Source organism: Jaculus jaculus, chromosome 13 (genome assembly GCF_020740685.1).
Source record: "Jaculus jaculus isolate mJacJac1 chromosome 13, mJacJac1.mat.Y.cur, whole genome shotgun sequence".
Taxonomy (NCBI): domain Eukaryota; kingdom Metazoa; phylum Chordata; class Mammalia; order Rodentia; family Dipodidae; genus Jaculus; species Jaculus jaculus.
The window spans coordinates 29,887,279-29,909,758 of NC_059114.1; the positions used below are offsets into that span (position 1 = coordinate 29,887,279).

General features: G+C 52.6%; 1 protein-coding gene across 20 annotated transcripts in view; it reads right to left on the reverse strand.

Annotated features, from left to right (window-relative positions):
- Positions 1-21,757, reverse strand: part of Ncor2 (nuclear receptor corepressor 2) — a 135,662-nt gene extending 113,905 nt beyond the window's left edge. For 12 of the 20 annotated variants that reach the window (XM_045132608.1, XM_045132609.1, XM_045132613.1 and 9 more), the window contains exons 1-2: positions 21,627-21,757; positions 5,213-5,420 (exon numbers count right to left, since the gene is read on the reverse strand). In XM_045132608.1, the coding sequence (XP_044988543.1) occupies positions 5,213-5,317 (105 nt within the window). In that variant the 5' untranslated portion in view covers positions 5,318-5,420; positions 21,627-21,757. Of the gene's footprint in view, positions 1-5,212; positions 5,421-7,145; positions 7,168-21,626 lie in introns of those variants that run through there. The other 8 variants (XM_045132624.1, XM_045132621.1, XM_045132622.1 and 5 more) reach the window with 2 other exon arrangements.
- Positions 21,758-22,480: the final 723 nt, after the last annotated feature.

The following is a 22,480-nucleotide window of genomic DNA, read 5'->3' on the forward strand; positions in this document are numbered from 1 at the left end:
CAGGATGGTTTCTTGCCGACGTATATGAGACACCCACATGGGTCACCTCAGACCCCACCATCTTAGGACTACCCTCAACTGACAGGTCCAATTCCACAGCACAATGGTCTGACTCCCAGGCTATGCTGTGAACTGTCCCTCACACTAAGACACAGAGAAGTTATGTACCAGCTCAAGCCACACAGCATGGGCCCTGCTTTGAATTGCTATCACCCGAAGCCAAGAACTCATGGGGCACTCAGGGACCCCAGGATATCAGAGGGAAGGCAGGAAGAGGACGGAATGCTGGTTCTGCAAAAATAAGATGTGAGGCGTTCTGTTACTGGAAGATCCTGTGTCCTAGTTTGCTCAGGAAGAAATGAGGACTGCTGTGAGACACAGTGCTCTGAGAGAAAAACCACTTGCATCTTAGAAGAGGCTGGAACTATGCATGAGAGACTGGAGATTGGCCTGCTGACTCTCCATCATAGAAGAAAGGGAACTGCTTGTATGCTGGCGCACACCTTTGATCCCAGCACTGGGGACTCAGAGGTAGGAGGATCACTGTGAGCTCAAGGCCACTCTGAGACTACAGAGTGAATTCCAGGTCAGCCTGAGCTAGAGTGAGATCCTACCTCAAAAAAAAAAAAAAAAAAGGACAGGTGGCAAGGGTCCTCAGAAACCCCACCTGAGATCTCAGTCACCCTTGTGCCAGTGGAATGCAATGCAGCATGAGACCTCAGGCCTCAGAGGGGAGGGAGTGTACCCAGCATGAAAGATCAAGGAGCAGAAGGCTCCATCGAAGCAGCTATGGGGAGTTGCCCATCCATGCTGTGATAAGACTTATGATGAGATATTAGGACTGCTCTGGGGTTTCCATGCTCCTATAAGCAACTGCTTGTCGATATTCTGTAGAAAGCTCAATAAACTCATTGATTCACCAGGGTGAACTCTGGTAGAATCAGACTGCAGTCGGTCAGGGGTGGCCGTCTGGGGGAGCAGATGTTCATCGACTATTCCCCAGGAAAAGTCTCATTCTATATGAGGTCCCAATGCTATGGGGAGAGAACCTGAGACAGAGGAATTCATGCCACAAGCACAGAGAGTCTCAAGCTGGTGGGGCAGGTAAGCATAGCTACTCAGACCTCCAAAATGGGGCCTGTTTCCAAATCCCTAATCCTTACATACTGTGCACAGCACACATAGCTTGAAATTGAAGTTAAAAAACGGCATGTACACAAACAACAGACATATACATGACGAGAGGGTGGGCCCATACTACAGATGCACATAGGAAGACAGGAATGTGACAAGTCACACATATACATAAGACAGGAGTGTCCATTCCACAGATGTACACAGGAAGAGAGGAGTGTCCATACCACACATTTACATATGAAGAGAGGAGTGTCCATACCACAGTTGTTCACAGGAGGAGAGGAGTGTCCCATACCACAGATGTACACATGAAGAGAGGAGTGTCCATACCACAGATGTACACATGAAAAGAGGAGTGTCCATACCACAGATGTACACATGAAGAGAGGAGTGTCCATACCACAGATGTACACATGAAAAGAGGAGTGTCCATACCACAGATGTACACATGAAGAGAGGAGTGTCCATACCACAGATGTACACATGAAGAGAGGAGTGCCCATACCACAGATGTACACATGAAGAGAGATGTGTCCATACCACAGAAGTACACATGAAGAGAGGAGTGTCCATACCACAGATGTACACATGAAGAGAGGAGTGTCCATACCACAGATGTACACATGAAGAGAGGAGTGTCCATACCACAGATGTACACATGAAGAGAGGAGTGTCCATACCACAGATGTACACATGAAGAGAGGAGTGTCCATACCATACATTTACATATGAAGAGAGGAGTGTCCCATGCCACAGATGTACCTATGGAGAGAGGTGTGTTCCATACCACAGATGTACACATGAAGAGAGGAGTGTCCATACCACAGATGTACACATGAAGAGAGGAGTGTCCATACCACAGATGTACACATGAAGAGAGGAGTGTCCCATGCCACAGATGTACATATGGAGAGAGGAGTGCCCATACCACAGATGTACACATGAAGAGAGGATTGTCCCATGCCATAGATGTACATATGGAGAGAGGAGTGTCCCATACCACAGATGTACACATGAAGAGAGGATTGTCCCATGCCATAGATGTACATATGGAGAGAGGAGTGTCCATACCACAGATGTACACATGAAGAGAGGATTGTCCCATGCCATAGATGTACATATGGAGAGAGGAGTGTCCATACCACAAATGTACACATGAAGAGAGGAGTGTCCCATATCACAGATGTACACATGAAGAGAGGAGTGTCCCATACCACAGATGTACACATGAAGAGAGGAGTGTCCATACCACAGATGTACACATGAAGAGAGGAGTGTCCATACCACAAATGTACATATGAAGAGAGGAGTGTCCATACCACAGATGTACACATGAAGAGAGGAGTGTCCATACCACAGATGTACACATGAAGAGAGGAGTGTCCATACCACAGATGTACACATGAAGAGAGGAGTGTCCCATACCACAAATGTACACATGAAGAGAGGAGTGCCCATACCACAGATGTACACATGAAGAGAGGAGTGTCCCATACCACAGATGTACACATGAAGAGAAGAGTGTCCATACCATACATTTACATATGGAGAGAGGAGTGTCCCATACCACAGATGCACATATGAGGTATAGCCTCTGTCATTTCACCAACCAGGGATGAACACTGATCCATAGCCCTGCTAAGGGAGTTCTGAGCACTATGGAGTTCTCAGCTCTGCTGTAGCCTGGAGGGGATTAGAAGAATCACACTTGTGTAAGTTGCCTTGACCCAGTGATTATAGATCAGCAGGCCCAGGACACCAACAGACACAGCTTGCTGCTGTACTAGGAGTCTGATCAAGGGGGCTCCTTCCACTGACATCCCTGGAGGCTCTGTTCTTCCACAGAGCGTGGGTTTTGCTGTCCCTCAACTTCCCTTTTTCTTGGTCTGCTCTCTGCCTGGGATAGCTTGTTCAAGAAAAGGACAGCGTCAAGCCAAGTGCCACATGTTCTCCCTCATATGTGGATCCTAGCTACAGATGAATGGGCTTCTGTGTGAGAAGGAAAAAACTCAGTAGCAGAGTCCAGTAAATTAAAAAGGAGATATAAAGGGAAAAGAAAGAAGGGAGGAGGCTACTTAATAAGTTGGTATTGTTTATATGTAAGTAGAATGATTGAGATGGTGAGGGGATATGAAGGAGAATGGAATTTCAAAGGGGAAAGTGTGCGGGGGGGAGGGATGGAATTACCATGAGATATTTTTTTATAATCATGGAAAGTGCTAATAAAAAAGGCAAAAAATAAATAAAATATAATACATTTAGTCCAACTTAAAAAAAAAAGGACAGTGTCTTGTAAAGTGAGAACTGTGGGGTTCCAGATTACAGACCCCAGCACTCACCAGCCAAAAAGGGGGAGCAGGAAGCCCAGACCTAGGCCAGGAGGCTAGAGGGCACAGATGTTCCCTGGGAAGGGACATACATGGGCCCCTTCTCTGCCCCCACACAGCACAAACACACTCCACCTGTAGCTGTCCCCTCCAAGCCACACTCACACCATAACGGGTGGTGAGCACTGGGTCCTGCCCAGCCACATTCTGCGTCAGCGATGTCCAGCAGGAGAGTGGGAGGTTCTGGGGTCAACCAGTGACCTAAATGCCAGGGAGAGGACACTGCTGGGGCAAAGGGCAGGACAGCCGACGGGATGAGCCACAGGGACCACAGCAGCCAGAAGATTCTCCAGGGCTGGGCCCAAGCAGGAGGTGCAGGTGAGGAGTAGGAATGAGACAGGACTGGATAAATGAAGCCACAGGCACCTGACAGGGAACCCCGGGCAAGTGAGACCCCCCTCCAGGCAGCTATAGTGAGTGACAATCACAGGTAATGTTCTAAGACCTCCCTCGGCAGTCCTCCACTGCTGACCCCCAGGAGAACTTGGGAGGTGAGTGCTCCCATCACCCCCACTTCCCAGATAACCCAACAGGCCCTGGGAGGCTGAGCAGTAGTCCAGACTCCTCATGGGAGCTAAGAATGTCTCCTTTGTTGAGGCTAAAGGTGACAGTGATGGTACACAACAGTCCCCAACCCCAACACACCACAGGCCCTCACTACACAGTGACCTGGACACTCAGAGCGCAGGACCCTGACACTGCTGAAGCTGCCTCAGTGAACAATCACGGAGTCTGGGGTAGAAAAGCTCATGATTCTCCCTCCAGGCCTCAGTCTCCTTGTCCAAGGCAAGAGCTGCTCTGTGAGAACCAGGACCCTACCACCCAGGGCACGCTTCTGCCAGGGCTCATGATATGGCCCTCACTATAGCTATTCCTGGAAAGCATCTGGGACCCCTGGGCTAAGCCCTATGGCTCACAGCTCACTCACAGGTAGACTTCCCATGCCACTTCCACTCTGCACCACAGGAAAGGGCTGCACCAGCTGGGCACATACCCATGCACAAACAGCTTCTACTCCAGCTATGGTGGCCTGGCCTCACCCCTCACTAATCAGGGGTAAGCACCCAGAGATAGTATCCAGTCAGTATATAATAAAAGCCCACAGAGGAGATTCAAAGGCCAGGTCCCAGCTCGAAGCCAAGAGGGGGTGCAGCTCAGAGGTTCATAGGTACATGGAAGGCCCCTGAGGAGTGGGCCAGCTGGGTGGGCAGATAATGTTCTGGGTCCCAAATTAGGGACCCAGAGAGGCAGCATGTTCTGGTCCTCAGCGTCAGCCCCCCAAAACCACCCCAGTCCCAAAACCAGGAAGGAGCAGACTTGAGAGCAGTCGGGAGGGGAGTGTACGCAGCAGCCGCATTGCTGTGAACGCGAGTCCCACTGCCCTGCTCAGCCTTCACCTCAGGCTCCGTGGGGCCTTGCGACACAGCCCAGGCAGGCTTCAAACTTGTAAATCTCCTACTTCCGCCTCAGGAATGTTGGGATGGCAGGTGTGCACCACCACACCCAGCTCCCCTTCCCCCACTCTAAACTGGGAGCAAAGCATGTAACCACATACCCCAGGCCTGGGAGGGGCCCTAGGCCCCCTCTATCAAAGGTGTCACCCATGGCTGCTGTAGCAGCTGGCTCAACAGGGGAAACAGGACCAGGCCAAAGAGCTGCGAAGGCAGTGGGCACTAAGTGCCCCTTACCGTGTGGGGTCGGGCAATCTGCACGGGGTAAGAGATGCCATGGGGTGGGTAGCGGGTTTCAGTAGCACGCCACGTCTGGGCCACAGGCTGCGTGGATCCTGACATGGCGGCAAGTCGGCAGCTTTAGCTGACAGACTGTCTCTCAGTCGCAGCTAGTATCGCAAGCCAGTCTGGGGCATCTGCTGGCAGGCCACTCGCTCACAGGCACCTGTGCAGAAAACAGAAGGAAAACAGGTCAGCCTGAGGCCACTGTTCCAAGTCCATCCTCCCTACCTGACCTGAGACGCAGATGGTGACCACCCACAGCCACAGAGCAGAGTGGGTGAGAGAGATCAACCCATCCCCTTATGCTAGCCAGGACCTTGCCCAGCAGATTCAGGAGTGCCAACACCAAGAAAGCTGTTCCACCAACAGCCAGAGGCCCCCACGCCCCTGGGACTTTCTGTGTCTCCAGGACAAAGTTCCCCAAAAGCCCCTGGCAGCTGCCAGGCCTGACTCTAGAGGCATGCCAGCAGAGTGGTGCACACCAGGCCAGCATGGCAGGTCAGGGGTCACAGTGCAATCCCAGATACAGCAAGGCTGCTTGGCCCTCTCGGCTGTCCTTGGTGAGAGGGTGGCAGTGACGTAAGCAGAGCAGACATGAGGTCAGCCCCAGAATATGCTAAAGGCAGGGAACTGGACACTGAGGGCCAAACTGGGGACAGCCAAGGAAGGACAAGAACTTCAGGCCCCAAACAGCTCTGGAATGGATAAACAGTACCTTCCCCATGGATGTGACAGAAGAGCCATGGATAGCACAACAGGGACCCGGATTAGAAGACAGGCCTCAGATGGAGCCAAGGTGGTCCCAACTGGGATCCCCCCCCCCCATGAACTTCTCTCTTGGTCCCTCATGGAAACTCCTCTTCCACCACAGCTGAGCCTGGTGGCTGCATAACCAGTAATCAGTAGTAAGGAGGGCCACAGACCAGACCCCCAGCTCCTAAGTATCCTCCTCTACCTGCCACAAGTTGCCCATGGATGGAATGATGTGGAAGAATGCTGGGGAGAGAGAGCTTAGAGGTGAGGAGCTTGGTGTGCTAACTGCTACCCACCCCACCCCACCCACCATCTACCACAGTGGACTAGACTTTCCCCCCCAGGCCTGGTGAAAGGTCAGGTGACTTGGACCTAGCCAATCAGAAGGCGGGGCAGTGAATAGCTTAGGAGAGCCTGTAAGAGAGGATCTGGGAGCTGAGCCTAAAGGCAGCACCTTAGTCACATCCTGGCCTAGGACACTCTGTGTGATTTGCCTTTGATGGCCCTGGCTGGCTTTCTATCACTTGCCTCTAAGACTTGAGGGTCAATACAAGGTATGCAGGAGTTGCCAAGAGGTCTCTGTCCAAGCAGAGTCTGTACCCTCAGAGACCTGCTTGACACTCACCGGGCTTCAGAAGTCCCCCACGCAGCCTGCCCAGCCACCATGCCAGGATGTGACACTAGGAATACATGGCCAAGAGATTCCCAGCTGACTTGGAACCATGAAGCTACAGTCAAGTACTCACCCTTTACAGAACCCCAGTTTTATCATCTTTAAAATGGGGTGGGTAATGTCCCTGCCCCTAATGCTACCAACACACGGTGCTTCCTGAATGCGCTGCCTGCACCAGACCACAGCTAGTCCTATATTGTGTAATAATAAACTTCAAAATCAGTCCCTCTCCTCTAAGTGAGGCCCAGCACCACATGGAGAGCCATGGTATGAAGAGACCCAGTGCCACCCAGCATGCAGGCCCATCATCACAACTTCTCAGGATGCTGAGCCAAGAAGATCGCAGTTCATGGGCAGCCAGAACTACAGAATGAGTTCAAGACCAGAGTAGGCAACATAATAAGAACGTGCCTCAAAATAAAAAAATAAAAAGAGGGGATGGAGAGATGACTTGGCGCTTACCTGCAAAGTCTAACGACTCAGGTTCAACTCCCCAGAACCCATGGTGGCACATGCATCTGCAATTTGTTTGTAGTGGTGTGCCCATTCTTTCCCTCCATCTCTCTCTAATAAATAAATAAAAAAAAATTTTTTAAAAAAAGCCAGGTGTGGTGGTGCACACCTTTAATCCCAGCACTCAGGTGCCAGACGTAGGAGGATTGCTGTGAGTTCAAGGCCACCCTGAGACTACCAAGTGAATTCCAGGTCAGCCTGGGCTATAGCGAAACCCTACCTCTAAAAAACCAAATAAACATATATGTATGTGTATATATACATACGTACGTACATACATACATACATGGTTTTTAAAAAATGTAAAAAGGGGGCTAGGGGCTGGAGAGATGGCTTAGCGGTTAAGCACTTGCCTGTGAAGCCTAAGGACCCCGGTTCAAGGCTCGATTCCCCAGGTCCCACATTAGCCAGATGCACAAGGGGGCACACATGTCTGGAGTTCATTTGCAGTGGCTGGAGGCTCTGGCGCGCCCATCCTTTCTCTTTATCTGCCTCTTTCTCTCTATGTCTGTCACTCTCAAATAAATAAATAAAAATAAACTTAAAAACAAAATGAAATTAAAAAGAGGGTTGGGGATGTAGCTCAGAGGGACAATGCTTGCCTAGCATGTGCATGCCCTGGGTCCCATCCCCAGCACAGGAAAAAGAAAAAAGGAAAGGCACACATATATATGTAAGAAAAGCCCTACAACACACCTATGCCTAAATCTTCCCCACAGGCCACACCTTGGCGACAGTGTGGGCTCACTCCTGGCACAAAGTGAGCATCTAATACTACACTAGTACTGGCCACTCAAACGCAACAAGAGAAAGAATGAGTGGACTGTGTTGCCCCATGGAGGAAAAGGTGGCATTCGTCCTGAGCCACAGAGAGGCACTGGCTTTAGGAGAGGCAGGTATAGCAAGGGCATGTTTCAGTGACAAGCTCCGTAGCCCATAGTCCACATGGGCACAGCAAACAATTCCACCCCCATATGTGTCTCTAGGGAGACGGGTCATCCCAGCCACAGTGTGTACCATGGGTGGCCTTGGTAGAGTGGCCAAGGGGCAGAAGTTACCCACATTTTCTACCCTTCTGAGCCAGTGAAAATCCCAACAGAGAGTCCACATAGCACTGGAAACAGGAGGGGAACACCTCTGCAGACCAGCCCTGAGGAAGCAATGGCAATCCAATCTCCTCATTATCATGATCCCAGAAAACCTACTTCTTACCTTCCCTGTCCTTAGCCTTATTTGTGGCTAACTCAGAAAAACTTAGAAAAATGGCACAGCAGGTCCTCAGAACCTTAAACAGTTTCCATGGGGTCCTACAATCCCCCTCCTAGGCACAGACCCAAAGACCTGAAATGAGGACTCTGTCAAGTACATGTGTCTGCATTCAGAGCGGCTCCATTCCTAACAGCCACCACTGGAGAACTACTTAGCCATTAAAAATAAAGGATTTGGGAGCCATTGAAAATCGCTACACTGGGTGACAAGAACATCGCACTGAGAGAATGGAGCCAGACTTCTAAGGCCACATGGAGTGCAACCCGTGCATACAAATGACCAAATGAGGCAAAGCACAAGAAGGAGATAGGTTGGTGCTAGCCTTAGCTATTGCAGGATGGACAGGTTGAAACCACCAGAAGAGTGGAGAAGCAGAGACTGCTCCAGACAGGCAGTATCACCAGAGCCAGAGCCCATAATGAAGCCACTGAGCTGGACAGGGGAGGTCACTGAACGCCCATGGATCATGGTAAAGATAGATTTGTTTTAGGGGCAATGGAGAGCCAAAGAAGGCGTCTGGGGACAGTGAGGTGTTTCACTGTGGGCAGCACAGCCAAAAAGATGCTGCAAGCATCCAAGGGAGAGATGAGCTGGGGGAGGGGCATTAAGAAATGGCAACAGGAAAGAGGAAGCAGGCAGATGGCAGGAGCCTCAGAGAAGAGGTTGGCTCCAAGCACTGCTAGCAGCTTGCCACAGGGAGGGGCGGCCTTCAGACACCTTGCAGTGGGTCTGTTTGCTCAGCTTCAGCTGGGGACAGCAGGGTCCCCACTGAACACAGGGGACACCCAGGGAGGGGCCTCATGAGCAGCAGGCACTCAATAAGGTAAAGGAAGCACGGTTGGCCTTCGGTAGAAAATGACAGTTCCCTGCCAGGGGGAAGGACCGGCTGTGCCCAAGACACGGCCAACACAAAAGAGCCCAGGGGCATGTGCTGTCCACTAAGTCAGCATGGCTGGGAACAATGCTGAGCCACCTTGCCAATCCGGCCCCTTGCAGCTGTGCCACAAAACACCTTTGGTGATATGAACATTGCTGACCATGTCCACCTGGCACTGCTCATGTCATGACACAGTGCTTGGCAAGTAACCATGCAGCCATACCGCCTGTGTCCCTGCTTAGCTAGCAGCACCTGCTCCAGGGATCTACGAGCTCCTATGTGGCCTCCTGCCCCATACATCCCCCAGTTGCATGCAGGTGCACAGCTTTGGGGACATAGACCCAAACAGTGGAATCACAGCATGACTTCATCTCAACTAGTGATGTCCACTGAGAGCCCCTTTCCAACCAACCAGATGAGGCTAAGGCGAGGGGCACACTCAGGCTTCCACAGTAGGGGCTCAGGCATGTGCTGTGTATGTCACAGGCCCAGAGGGCCTCCTCACAGGAAGTCTGAGAAAACTTGAGACAGTTGCCTAAGCGTAGCCAAGGAAACAGGCCCTTGACAAAAGACCATCCCAGCCATGAGGTTAAGGCACCATGAATGAAGCCATCCAAGTGATGCCTGTATTGTTGCATTTCTACTTTCTGGCCTGCTGGAAAAAACTGAGAAAGAGGCCAAGTGTCTGGCAGCCACTTTCAGCAGGGACGTCAGTGTAAAAGAATGTTCTGGAAACTGGCTCTCAAGGAAGTACGAAGATGTCTGCAGGCCAAATTGCTACTTCCCTAATGCCCACCACTGTCAACCATGATTTTGAAGTCACCTGTTGTGTGGCACAGGTAAAAAGTGGGCCCCAAGAGCAGAGCCCTGCCCTCAACAAGCCCACATCCAAGGGGAGAACTACAGGAAAAAAAACAGAACACAGGAGCTGGTGGGGCAGAGTGTGTGAATTTAAAGTGGCCAATGGGGGCTGGAGAGATAGCTTAGCAATTAAGCGCTTGCCTGTGAAGCCTAAGGACCCCGGTTCGAGGCTCGGTTCCCCAGGTCCTACATTAGCCAGATGCACAAGGGGGCGCACGCATCTGGAGTTCGTTTGCAGAGGCTGGAAGTCCTGGCGCGCCCATTCTCTCTCTCTTCCTCTATCTGTCTTTCTCCCTGTGTCTGTCACTCTCAAATAAATAAATAAAAAATTTTAAAAAAAAAGTCTCCATCCCTGAAGCAGACAAAAAATAAAATAAAATAAAGTGGCCAATGGTAGCCTGATTGAGTGTCCCTTAGAGACCTGAAGAATGGGAGAGAACCATGCACAAGTCAAGGAAGGGGCACCAGACAGCAGAAAATGTGTGTGCAAAGGCCCTGAGGTACACAGATGTCCTTCAAACAGGCTGTCTCCTCTGCATTTGCCTCCCTCCTGAGAAGGTTTGGGAAAGAAGGACCAACCATCACCAGCTCAAGACATCCTCCCTGTCACCTGGGGGCTCAGGGCATCAGGACCCAGGATGTCACACCCATGAGCCAGCCATCTTCCCAGAAGGAGGCCTGGAGCCCCAAGTGTCACAAAGCACTCATACCTGCTTCCAGCAGACAGTTTTCCCTGTAAGCTATCCCCCTCTGTTTTCTACCAGGCTCCTGGGCAAGCTCAGGAGGTGGTCCCAGAGAGGACTTCTGGTCTCCAAGCAGCCAAGTGTGACACGGCAGATGGATGTGACCAAGCAGCCTCCAGGGACAACAGTCTGGCAGCAAGTTATGCTCAGACACCACATGACCTGTACCTCATGCCTCCATGTGCACCCCAAGACTAAAGATGAGACCTGAGAATGCAAACAGAACAAACACCCACTGCAGCCTCCAAGTGAGAACACTCAAACTCCGCTCTCCGCGAGTGTCCAAGCACGCCATGCAACACTCTGCGCCCACAGAACAAAGGAAAGCCCTGAAAGCAGGGTTTCAAGAAAAGCCACGGCTACAGGCCACGTACAGTGCTATCTGTGCATACACGCAGTCTGTCCCAAAGAAGACAGGCCACAGAGACAGAACAATGACTGGGGGCAGCCAGGGCTTTGGGAAGAAGGAATGGAGGTGACCACCCCATGGGAACAGGATTTCCTGTGGGCTTCATCAGTCTTTAGGAAGTACACAGCTGTGAGGACGATGTCACATGGTGAACACATGAATGTGAGGTGTAGCTGGCTTCTGTATACTTCAAGTGGTCAGTCTGAGGCATACTTTTTTAAAAAATAGATAATTTTTTTTAAAAATTTATTTATTTGAGGGGGGGGAGAGGGAGAGGGAAAGAGAGAAAGAGAGAGAATGGGCACGCCAGGGCCTCTTGCCACTGCAAACAAACTCTAGATGCATGCGCCACCTTGTGCATCTGGCTTATGTGGGTCCTGGGGAATTGAACTGAGGTCCTTTGGCTTTGCAGGCAAGCGCCTTAACTGCTAAAAGGCATGTTTTTTTTTCAACTTTTATTTATTTTATTTGCTTACACCTGTGGTGAGGGGGGAGGGGCAGAAGGACCTCTTGCTGCTGCAAATGAACACCAGATGCATGCGCCACTTTGTGAGTCTGGTTTACCAGGGTGACTTGAAAATTGAACCCTGAATCAGTAAGCTTTGAAAGCTGAACCATCTTCCCAGCCTTCTCAGATGTGCTTTTCAATAAGATCATTTTGTCAGGAAGATGGACGAAAGTCAGCTCATGATGTTTGAGAACAAGGCCCCTTCCTGCTCCCATTGTCTGGCAAGACCGACGCTCAGCACCTTCCCGCTATCCCCTCCACCAGAGAAGCTCTCAAACACTGGGAGAAGCCACCATACTCCCCATCCCCAATTTCCACATGGCCTTCCCTGAGTCCCACTTTCTACTCTGTAGGAGTGGCTACGTAAATGTAGCTGGAGGCTGTGACCCCATCACTTAACACATCTCACCCACTCAACAGACAGAAATCAAGTGAGGCTCGGGGAGGGTGCTCTCACCACAGTCAGAGTAGAGCTCGATCCCATCCACGCCCACTGGCCTTTGACCCCAGCCATGCAGAAGGGAGATGCTGGCTGCAGCATGACCATGAATTCTGGTTCCCACTTAGCTGGCACCTGGATATGCCCAGGGTTGCAGCTGGCCACACACTCTTGCCAGAATCACTTCTTTCTCACAGTTTTATTTCTTAGTTTTTAAAGGGAGGAGAAATCCACAGCCAACAAGTTCCCTTTTCAGTTCCCAGGACCCGAGGGTCCCACAATGAGGCCTGACACTTCACAGACACTGCCCAGCTCTGCCCGTTCCTCCTCACTACAGCTCACACACCCCATGAGGCCATAGTACCATCTCCACCATCTGGCCACTCCCATGCCACATGTTCACAGAAAGGAGGGGCCACACACAGGCTGGGTTGTGGGGTGGGGTGCTGGCACCAGCTAGGTAGCCTTGGGGCATGCCACTTACCCAGGGCCCCTGGCACAGTAACAGGCAAGGAGATAGGTCACCAGCCAAAGCTGCTGGGGACACAAGGCCAGCTCTCAGCAAGGCCAACCCTCAGCAAGGCCAACCCTGGACTGGGGCTGGGCCTTCTGTCTCCCTTCTATCTTCACAGAAAGGACTTAGAGCCCTAGACTCCAGGCCACAGGACATAGCTTCCAGCAGCACATGGGGTAACTATCACCCCAGGTAAGTGGGGCAGCTACAGCATGAAGGGAAGAAAGGAGGATCTACTGGTAGGGAGACGGGCAATCTGCTGCACAGTGAGAAACAGATCTAACACCACCAAACTCCAAATTTCAAAATGTTGAGAGGGTAAATTCTGTTTCAAATGATCAGAATTAACACATCTGTACATGCACACATCTTCTACAGTGAAGCCTCCTGATGGCCAGCCAAGGCCTCCAGATCACAGCTGCCAAGGTCATGTCAGAACTCTGACCCATCTCACCTTACAAGCCAAAGCTGGTGGGGCATCAGTTTGTAAGAACTGAGCTGATCCCTGCTATCCCCTCCCCTACCAAGGTGGCACTGTGGGGCTGAGAGACCAAAAAGGGGCTGCCCTACCTTCCTGTTTCTGACAGGCCACCTGGGTAGCCAGAACCCCTCTGCCCGTTCTGCAGCCCACACTCTCCTGCATCACCACATCTGGCATGCACATCCACAGATGCAAGCTGCCCATCTATCCCTTGCCACATGTGAACAGGACAAATAACTTCTGCAGGCAAAAATCGCTGGCTGCTGGCCACTGGCCACTTGGCAACAGGAGCCCCTCAACATGGCCCTTTTGTCCCCCACCTAAGCTGGGCCCCAGTGCCCGCCTCCCCAGCCTTCCTCTCCAGCCATAAAGGAGACCTATGGCCACCTAGACACACAGCCAAGGGGAAACTGCACTTTGGATAAGCCCAGCCAAGGACTGACTCATCTCTGTCAAGAACCCAGAGCTGGTCACCAAGGTCTTAGGATGGGTAATGATCAAGGACCTGAGGCCCCATAGCCAGAGGCAGCAGACAGTACCCAAATGCCCCCAAATACCCAGAGGCAGCCATAGGGTCAAAAGCCTTCTGGATGGGAATGGGCAAGATCACTCAGGCCCAGGGACCAGGTCCCAGCAGAGTATAGGATGGGCCAAAAAGAGAAGCAGCAGGGTGTGGTGGCGCACATCTTTAATCCTTAACACTCAGGAAGCAGAGGTAGCAGGATCACTGTGAGTTCAAGGCCAGCCCAAGACTCCATAGTTAATTCCAGGTCAGCCTGGGCTAGAAAAAAAGAGAGAGAGAGAAGCAACCACGTCTCTGCAGCACACAGGCTGGGCAGAAGAGGGAGCAGCATGCAAGATGGCATGGGCCCCACAGGGCTGAGCTGGAGCTTAGGAAGTTGGCTGGGGACACAGAGTTGCAAACTCACCAGGTGAAGCCAGAGAGCCCAAGTTGGGGACATCTTCCAGCATGTCCTCTGAACAATGCCAACAACAAACCAGACCCAGTAAACCAGCAGCCTGCCACCCAATTACGAAGATAGCCTGGGATTGCCAGGATGGGACCTGAGTGTGACTTAAAACATGCAGTAATGACAAACCCCAGGGAGTGCCCAGCGTGATGGAGATGTTGAAGGTGGGCTGAATGCTCGGCATGGAGCAGTTTGCCCCAGTTAACCACCGCTCACACCCATCTACCCCAAAGGGTCACAGAAAAGTAGGGCTAGGTAGGGACCTGTCCTGGCTCCATCAGCAGCCACAAAGCCAGCCAGCACTTAAGAGGTTGGCACCATCTATGCCTGTCCAGCAGTCTCTGTGGGCCCCTTCTAGAGCCAATCTGGGCCAGTCCCAGGGGTACCAGCTGCAGGGACTGGTGAGGGAAGGCTGGTCTCTCTCTAGCCAAGCCAATAAGCCTGGTAGCACACACCTGTGATCCAGTCCTGGGAGGGGCTGCGGCAGGAGGAGCTCAAGTTTGAGAAGCCTGGGCAACAGAGTCACCACAATAGCATTTTGAGACAGGGTCTCTTGTGTCCCCGGCTGGCCTTGAGCTTACTAGGTAGCTGAGGATGGCCTTGAGTTCCTGATCACCCTGACTCTGCCTCCTGGCTGCTGTGGTGACAGATGTGCAGCACCATGCCTAGCACCTGCTGGGACTTTGCTGGTGTGTTGGGACTAGCAAGCTCTCCTCCACAGGCTGCTCAGCCATGATGGTGAGTGCCAGCTTCCAGGGAATAGACATCAAGAATGCCCAGACCCCACTGTGCCTAAAGCTTTGTCGACTTACTTGCCTTTTTTTGTTCATTTCAGAAAGAAGCAGGGTATGCCCATTATCACAAGTTGACCCAATGAGCAATGCCCTGGGCTCAGATCTGAAGCCTCTGGGCCTCTCCTCTGTGCAGACTAGACCCAGCAGAAGGGGGCTGGACAAGAGTCTGAGGCCAAATGTCCAGCACCAGTACCTGCCATCAGTGGCTCTGACAGAGACACAAGCAGCAGCTGTGCAGAGGCTGTCCCGCATAGCCCATAAGGATCTGGGTCAGTCCTCGGCAGCAAACACACCCCGCCACCAGCTGCCCAGGGGTAACCGGAGCCTCTGGCTGGTTCCTGAAGGAACATCATGGCCTCTCTGGGAGGGAACATCTGCTTCAAGCTGTAGAGCCCCAGGTACTGATAAACAGGCCAAGCTGTACAAGTCTACCCCACCAGCTAGGCCACAAGAGGCACTGTCTTCAGCAGGAGGCCACACAACTTAGCTTTCTGCACACCTCATGTGGTCTCTCTGGGGTCTCAGTTTCCTTGACTATAAAACAGGTGGGAGCAAACAGGGTACCTGAAGGGGGAGCCCCAGGCCCCACCCTACAGTTGCCTACTCCCCCAGGGACCCATTCACCATGGTCACAGACCCAAGGTGAACAACACGCAGGGCCCTGCAGCTGACCCTAACCAGGAACCTGTGGGCACACACTCGAGTCAACAGCTCTCCAGGGGTCCCAATCTTACACCTGTCCTACAGAACACACAGCTGGCCAATGGCAGGCCTGCTCTCGAGATGAGGGTGATAGGCCATGTAGTTTCTAGGCCGCTGGAAATGACCACACCACGGGGGCTTCAAACCACAGGGATTTATTCTCCAACAGAGCTGGAGGCTGGAAAGTGGCAGGACCACTCTGCCCAAGGGCTCCAGGTTGGGTCCTACTGCCTCCTCTACCTGTAGGTGGCCCCAGGTGGCTAGGGTCTCCAGCTCTGCCTTGACTCTCTTTTTGTGAGGACACTGGTCATGGGATTGGGCCCCTGGGGAAATCCAGGGAATCCCACTGCACATCATCTTGCAAAGAACATTTATCCCATGATGGTACAGGACTGGGGCAGAGCTTTGACATGTGCCCCAGCTCACCAATGCTGCCCTCCTAAATTCATTCCTCTACCGGCACCATATGCAGGGTCCCCACAGAGACCACGTGTCAGAATGTGGAGCCACTCTGGGTGTGCTACAGTCCTGCTCCAGCAGCCCCTTTGGTTGCAGGAAGGCAGGCTCTCACGCCCAAGGCTCTCAGGAGAGGATGGGCCTTGGTGACTCACTCACTAGCGGGCCAAGGGGAGTCTGGAAGTGGCTCAGGGAGAGGACAGAGAGAATGTAGGACCAGAAACCCAGTTAAGGCTTTCCTGTGTAGATGAGGACAGAACCCCTGCTGGGGGCCTGGAAGGGGAGATTAACCCTGACCTTGGAGGACACAGAGAAGTGGCCCACAGCTGTGGCAACCACCACTCCGGTGGTTGCTCTCAGCCTACCGGTCTTCTCTCAGCCCACCCGCCTAGGACCTGGCTGAAAGGGCCCGTTATGACATCACAGGACAAGAACTGTCCTGGGAGGAGGCTGGACCAAAGGACAAAGGGTGCATTGTCGTAAATGCTGACTGAAGGCAAGGCGGGGTCTTCTGCAGGCCAAATTCAGAGCAGCAGAAGAGCCCAGACCCAGACTTTCAGAAGGACCTGAGCAGCATGGGCGAGGTCTCCCAGGGTACAGGCCCTGCCCTGGGGCCTTTGGTTGGAAGACAAAAACAAAGCTTGGAAGGAGGCAGGGCAATCCCCTAAAATGCTGAGCATCACAGTGGGGAAGAGTCCTGTTCATACTATGTGCCTGTGGCTGTGTGTCTTTAGGCAAGCTGCTCACCCTTGCAGTGTCTCACAGGGCAGGGCTGAATTCAAACCAGGTGACAGGTTAAGACAAACTGAACTGAGGTGTGCAGAACGCGCAAAGTTGGCTGTCAGCATCCTGACCCACACCTGGAACCTACGCCCCACCCCTTTCAGCCTCCTGGCCCCTACCTCCTGGGGATCACTATAAGGGACTCAACAAACATGGAAGAATGTCTCCACAGAGACCCAGAATGCAGAGCAACCAGCTCTACAAAAGGGACCTTCTCAGAGGCATCCATCAGTCTAGGGACAAGCCTGGGGCACAGTCCCGGGGCAGAGTCAGGCACAACTTGTTCCCAAGTGGCTACTACCTGTCAGCTACATGCACAGCAGTGACTAAGGCAGAGGGCACCACAGCCTGGACATTTGTGCCCCTTAAGCTGCTATGCTGAACGAAGTCACCACAATGGCATCAGGAGGAGGGGCCCTCAAAGGTGATGAGGTCATGGGAGCATGGACAGCTGCCAGGGCCAGGCTTTCCCACCCTGTGAAGGAATCAGCTATGCCCAAGGCCTCTTGCCCATGAACTTCTAGCCTCTAGAAAGGAAAGCAGCAAGTGTTGGGGCTTAGAAGCCTGGCTAGAAGTTCTGCTACATCAGCTCACAGGGACTCAGACAAAGTGTCAGAGGGGGATAAAGACAAAATGTACAAGAGGTTTAAGGATGTTCAGAAGTTAAGGGACTTGCTTGAAAAGCCTAGGATCTATTCCTCAGTACCCATGTAAAGCCAGATGCACAAAGTCGCATATGTATCTGGAGCTTGTTTGCAGTGGCAAGAGGCCCTGGTGTGCCTATTCTCATTCCCTCTTCTAATAAAAATATTTTGGGGGGCTGGAGAGATGGCTTAGTGGTTAAGCGCTTGCCTATGAAGCCTAAGGACCCTGGTTCGAGGCTCGATTCCCCAGGGCCCACCTTAGCTAGATGCACAAGTGGGTGCACGCATGTGGAGTTGGTTTGCAGTGGCTGGAAGCCCTGGCACGTCCGTTCTCTCTGTCTCTATCTGCCTCTTTCTCTCTCTGTCACTTTCAAATAAATAAATAAAAATAAACAAATTTAAAAAAAGAAAGACTGTAATTCTTAAAATATGTATATACATATATATTTTTTAATGTGCAACAAGGGCTGGAGAGATGACTCAGCAGTTAAAGGCGCCTGCTTGCAAAGCCTGATGACCTGAGTTCCATTCCCCAGTATACACATAAAGCCAGATATGCAAAGTGGCACATGCATCTGGAGTTCATTTTCAGTGGCAAGAGGCTCTGGCATGCCCATCCATTCTCATTCTCTCTCTCTCTCTCTCACTGCAAATAAATAAATAATTTTTTAATGTGCAATAAATCCTAGATGGGGACAATGTCCCAGGATTGGTCAGGTCAAGAGTATACTGGCAAGCCAAGCATGGTGGTACACGCCTTTAATCCCAGCACTCAGGAGGATCACCATGAGTTTGAGGTCACCCTGAAACTACACAGTGAGTTCCAGGTCAGCATAGGCTACAGTGAGACCCTACTTCAAAAAAACAGAAGAGGAAACTAGCAGCATGGCACTATTATAGCAGAGGCCAAGGGGGACAGGGCATTTCAGAGAAGGGCATTCCAGGAAGCAGGCACAGCATGTTCAAAAGTTCTGAGGTCTGGTCATGGCTGGGATCTCCAAGTGACAGCAGCCCACAAGCTCAGGAGACTAGAGTGTCCCCAACCCTCCTCCTGCCCCTCTAGGCTGTGCCCAGGGAGGCTGGGACCTGAGACCCTAAACTATGACCCTCCCTCAGACACAAGCCCACATTACTCGTTGAATGTGAAATGTTCCTAGGCTAGTGTATTTGAATACTTGGTAGCCACTTACTTACAGTGTCTTGGAAGGCAGTGGCACCTTTATGAAGTGGAGCCTTGCTGGAAGAAATGGGACACTGGGGTGGGCCTTGAGAGTTTATAGCCCTGTCCCATTTCCTGTCCCCCTCTGCTTCCTAACAATAGATGCAATGTGACCAGCAGCCTCACACACCTGCAGCCACGCCTTCCCTCACCAAGATGAACTGTATTCCCTCAAACCGAACCAAAGGAACCCCTTTCTTCCTTAAGTTGCTTCTTGTCTGGTCCTAGAAACAAAGGTAACTAATACAATGGTGGAAACTCCCCCACAGCCCCACAGGTTCCCATGGGTCCCTAACCTGGGCACTTAGGAACCATCGGCACAGAGGATGCCCAGCCCAGGCATCTGGTGGACTAAGCCCAGTTGTACACCAACCTTAAGTGGTGATCATCTGCAGGGCTCTTTCAGGGTCTTGGAGTAGATTCCACTTAGAACCAACAGCACCCACCTAAGCATACGGAGGACAACAGGTAAGCCTTGGCAATCGAGCCTCAGCAATCATACCAAACAGTGCCAGTGAGCCACAACCAGCCCTCCAGGGCCCCTGGAAACACAGTCTCCACCTAAGTGCTCATTTGGGATTGCTCACTGGCCTGATGGTCACAGGAGCCTCAGGACACGGTACCCATCCTAGAGATGAGAAAGAAGCAGCTTTGAGGACCGAGTCAGATCCACTCCTCAAAGGCAGTGGGACACAACCCAGGCTGGCCTGGCCCTATTGGGAGCCTCAGCTCTTCCTCATATACTTCTTTTATTTCAAAGTAATTATAGATTTATGAACAGTTCTGAGAAAAAAACAGAGGTTCTGCAATCCCATGCACACTTCACACAGCTCCCCCAATGGAATGTCTTTGGGTCACCAAAATTCAGTATCAAGGTTAGAAACAGGGAACTGACATGAAAACAGACCTGCACATACTCACTCTGTGTAACTGTGCACATATGTAAGTGAGCATGCACTCATCCCATGTGCTGGGCTTGGCGATCACCAGCCAGCACAGGTGAGCCCACTGTGGCTCTGCACACCCAACAGGGCTAGTAAGTCACAAGTTACCGAAACCCCCAGGGACGAGCAAAGACAGCCATTACTGCCCCAGGCCCTCCCAAGCAGTCCCCAAGCCTCAGAGCAACAGGAAACATGTACAGAGCTCCCATTTCAGGGGCCTTTCCCAAGGTCTGAGGAAGGCCTCAAGACAATTTGACAGTAGACAGCTGGTATAGGTGGCCAGCACACAAGGGGAACTCCTGGCTACTGCTGGCCAGAGAGGGAGGCCCCACGCCAGCCATCGGCTGTATCTGGTGTCACTTACAAACACAGGACCTCTGCCATCCTCAACAAAAACACTGTCCTCCTGCCCTGCCCCTGCACCTAGGCCACATGGGATGCTACTGGAGCCCACCCCATCACCAAGTCTAGACCCCTGCAAACCAGAGTGCTTACCACAGCAAGAAAAGTGACTGGAGGCAAGAGTGGAACCCATACCCCAAGCCTGTTGGGCCTACCCTGGGAATGACACTGCAGCCCCTCAGGCCTCCTGTTCCCTCGGGGTACAGGATCTGCCCAAAGCCACCTGTGCTAAGGTCAGGTTAAGATTTGAACTTCAATCTGACCCTAGGACTATATAAACAATGTCACATTGAAAGTCTACAGTCCACCCTCAGAAGTCCATCATTGGGTGCTTTAAGCCACACAACATGGGACCACCCATTCATCAGGCAGGAAAACCATAGCTCTGAGATAGGAAGTCCTGTCCAGGGTCATCTAACTGGGGTGTAAACCAGAATGTGTGCCCCAGAGCTCAGCCCAAAGCTTCTTTCCTTCTACCACAATCCACAGGCCCATGCCCCCCCCAATCCACTGTGCCATTCTGCAATTGGGGAAACTGAGGCCTGCAGAGGTGAGACTACTGAACAGAAAAAAAAAAAAAGACTGAACAAGAATGCAAACAGAGTGTGTGGCAAATGAGCAACGCCTTCTGGGACCCCCACACACACCTGTCTGGGCTTGGGGATCCCCAGGAGTTGGGCCCTACAGCCCCCCAACCAGCCCTAGCACCCAGGCTCAGGATGCCTTCCCCCACCCTCAGCTAGCACCATGGGCTGCTATGAGCTCAGGAACCCCTTCCAACTTTCCAGTGTTTATCCCTCTCTCGCTGCCAAGGCCCTGGGCAAGCCTGGGCCGGTGGCCCTCATTTCAAACCAGACAGGGCACAGAGCCAAGCGCCACCTCGGTGGGGAGCTAGGCTGGCTCCATGCTGCCTGCACCTGGCCCTCTAAGCCAAGACCCCTAGCCCCCAGACCCCATCACACACCCTAGCAATCAACCCCTAAAGCCCACACCTCTCACCTCAGCCTGCACTGTCCCATTGTCCTGCCAAGTACTGGATGAGTGTGCACGAGACTCCAGAAGGATGCATGGTGCCAGCCCTACACATCCCTTCTCGGGGCCACCAAAGAGCACCAGTGTTCTTTCTGGCCATCAACAACTTCTCCAGATAAGATGGCCCACTCCCACACATAGGGGCCTGAGACACATGTCCACTTTGCCGCGGCCTTCCTGTCCTTCCAGCTGGCTGACTGGTATCAGCCCCCAATCTTGGCCTTAGTCATTATGCAGGGTAAGGTTCCTTTCAGGTGACTCCAGTGGCCCCCAGACAGCACCCCTACCCTGCCCACATCCTGTGAACCAGCCCCCCTGGTTTGTGATCACCCTCCCCAGCTCAGGGGATGAGGCCACAACTGAGCTAGGCAATTGCTCTTACCAGTGCATGACCAGTGCTGGTCTGCATGGGCTCCAAAATAACTTGCAGGAACAATTCCACGCAGCAAGTGAGGACCGGCAGTGTGCCAGCCAGGGTCAGCACATGCAGCACCCGTGGCCCGGGCCGCAGGCGCCCAGGGGCCACCCTGCGGCCAGCGGCGGGGCCATCCTCCCTCTGGGACAAGCAGGAGAGGGGCGGCCCCACACGGTGGCCGCACCCCTTCCCGCGAGACTTGGGCTTCCACCCCAGCTGGGGGAGGCCCTGTGAGGGGCAGCAGCCTAGGGGAGGACACCTCCAGGCTCCCAGACTGGTGCCCCCCGAAACCCAGAGCAGGCCAAGGCCTGCCGAGGACACCCCGTGGGGCGGCGTGACCTACTGCACGCTGCCACCACGATGTCGGCCTCAGCTCTGCCTCCGCCACCCAGTCCTATAAACACGGAATTACATAAGTCCACTCCTCTTGTTCCAGAGCCAAAAGTACGGAGCTCGCAGCCTTGGCAGTCAGCACTAATTCTTCATCGCCATGGTAACCCTGGCGGGCTTCCAGCCACTGGGGCTCAACACTGCGAGGCCTTTTTATAGCGCTTGAGAAGCCCTCTCCCTGCTGCTGGCAGGGGGACCAGCGCCAGCAGCGTCCCCTCCTTTAACCATTTCCTCCCAGCTGATCCTGATGTCCCCCAGCCCCAGGACCAGATGGTCAGAGGAAACACTCCCGTCCTTCCAATTTTAAAGGAAACAGGGCCCAATGTTGAGATCTAGGGTCATCACAGTGCTGAGTCCAGAAAGAGACAGCCAAACACACGCACAGAGGCCAGAGGAGGTGGCCGGGTGCTCAGGCGGCGGCAGTGCTGGCT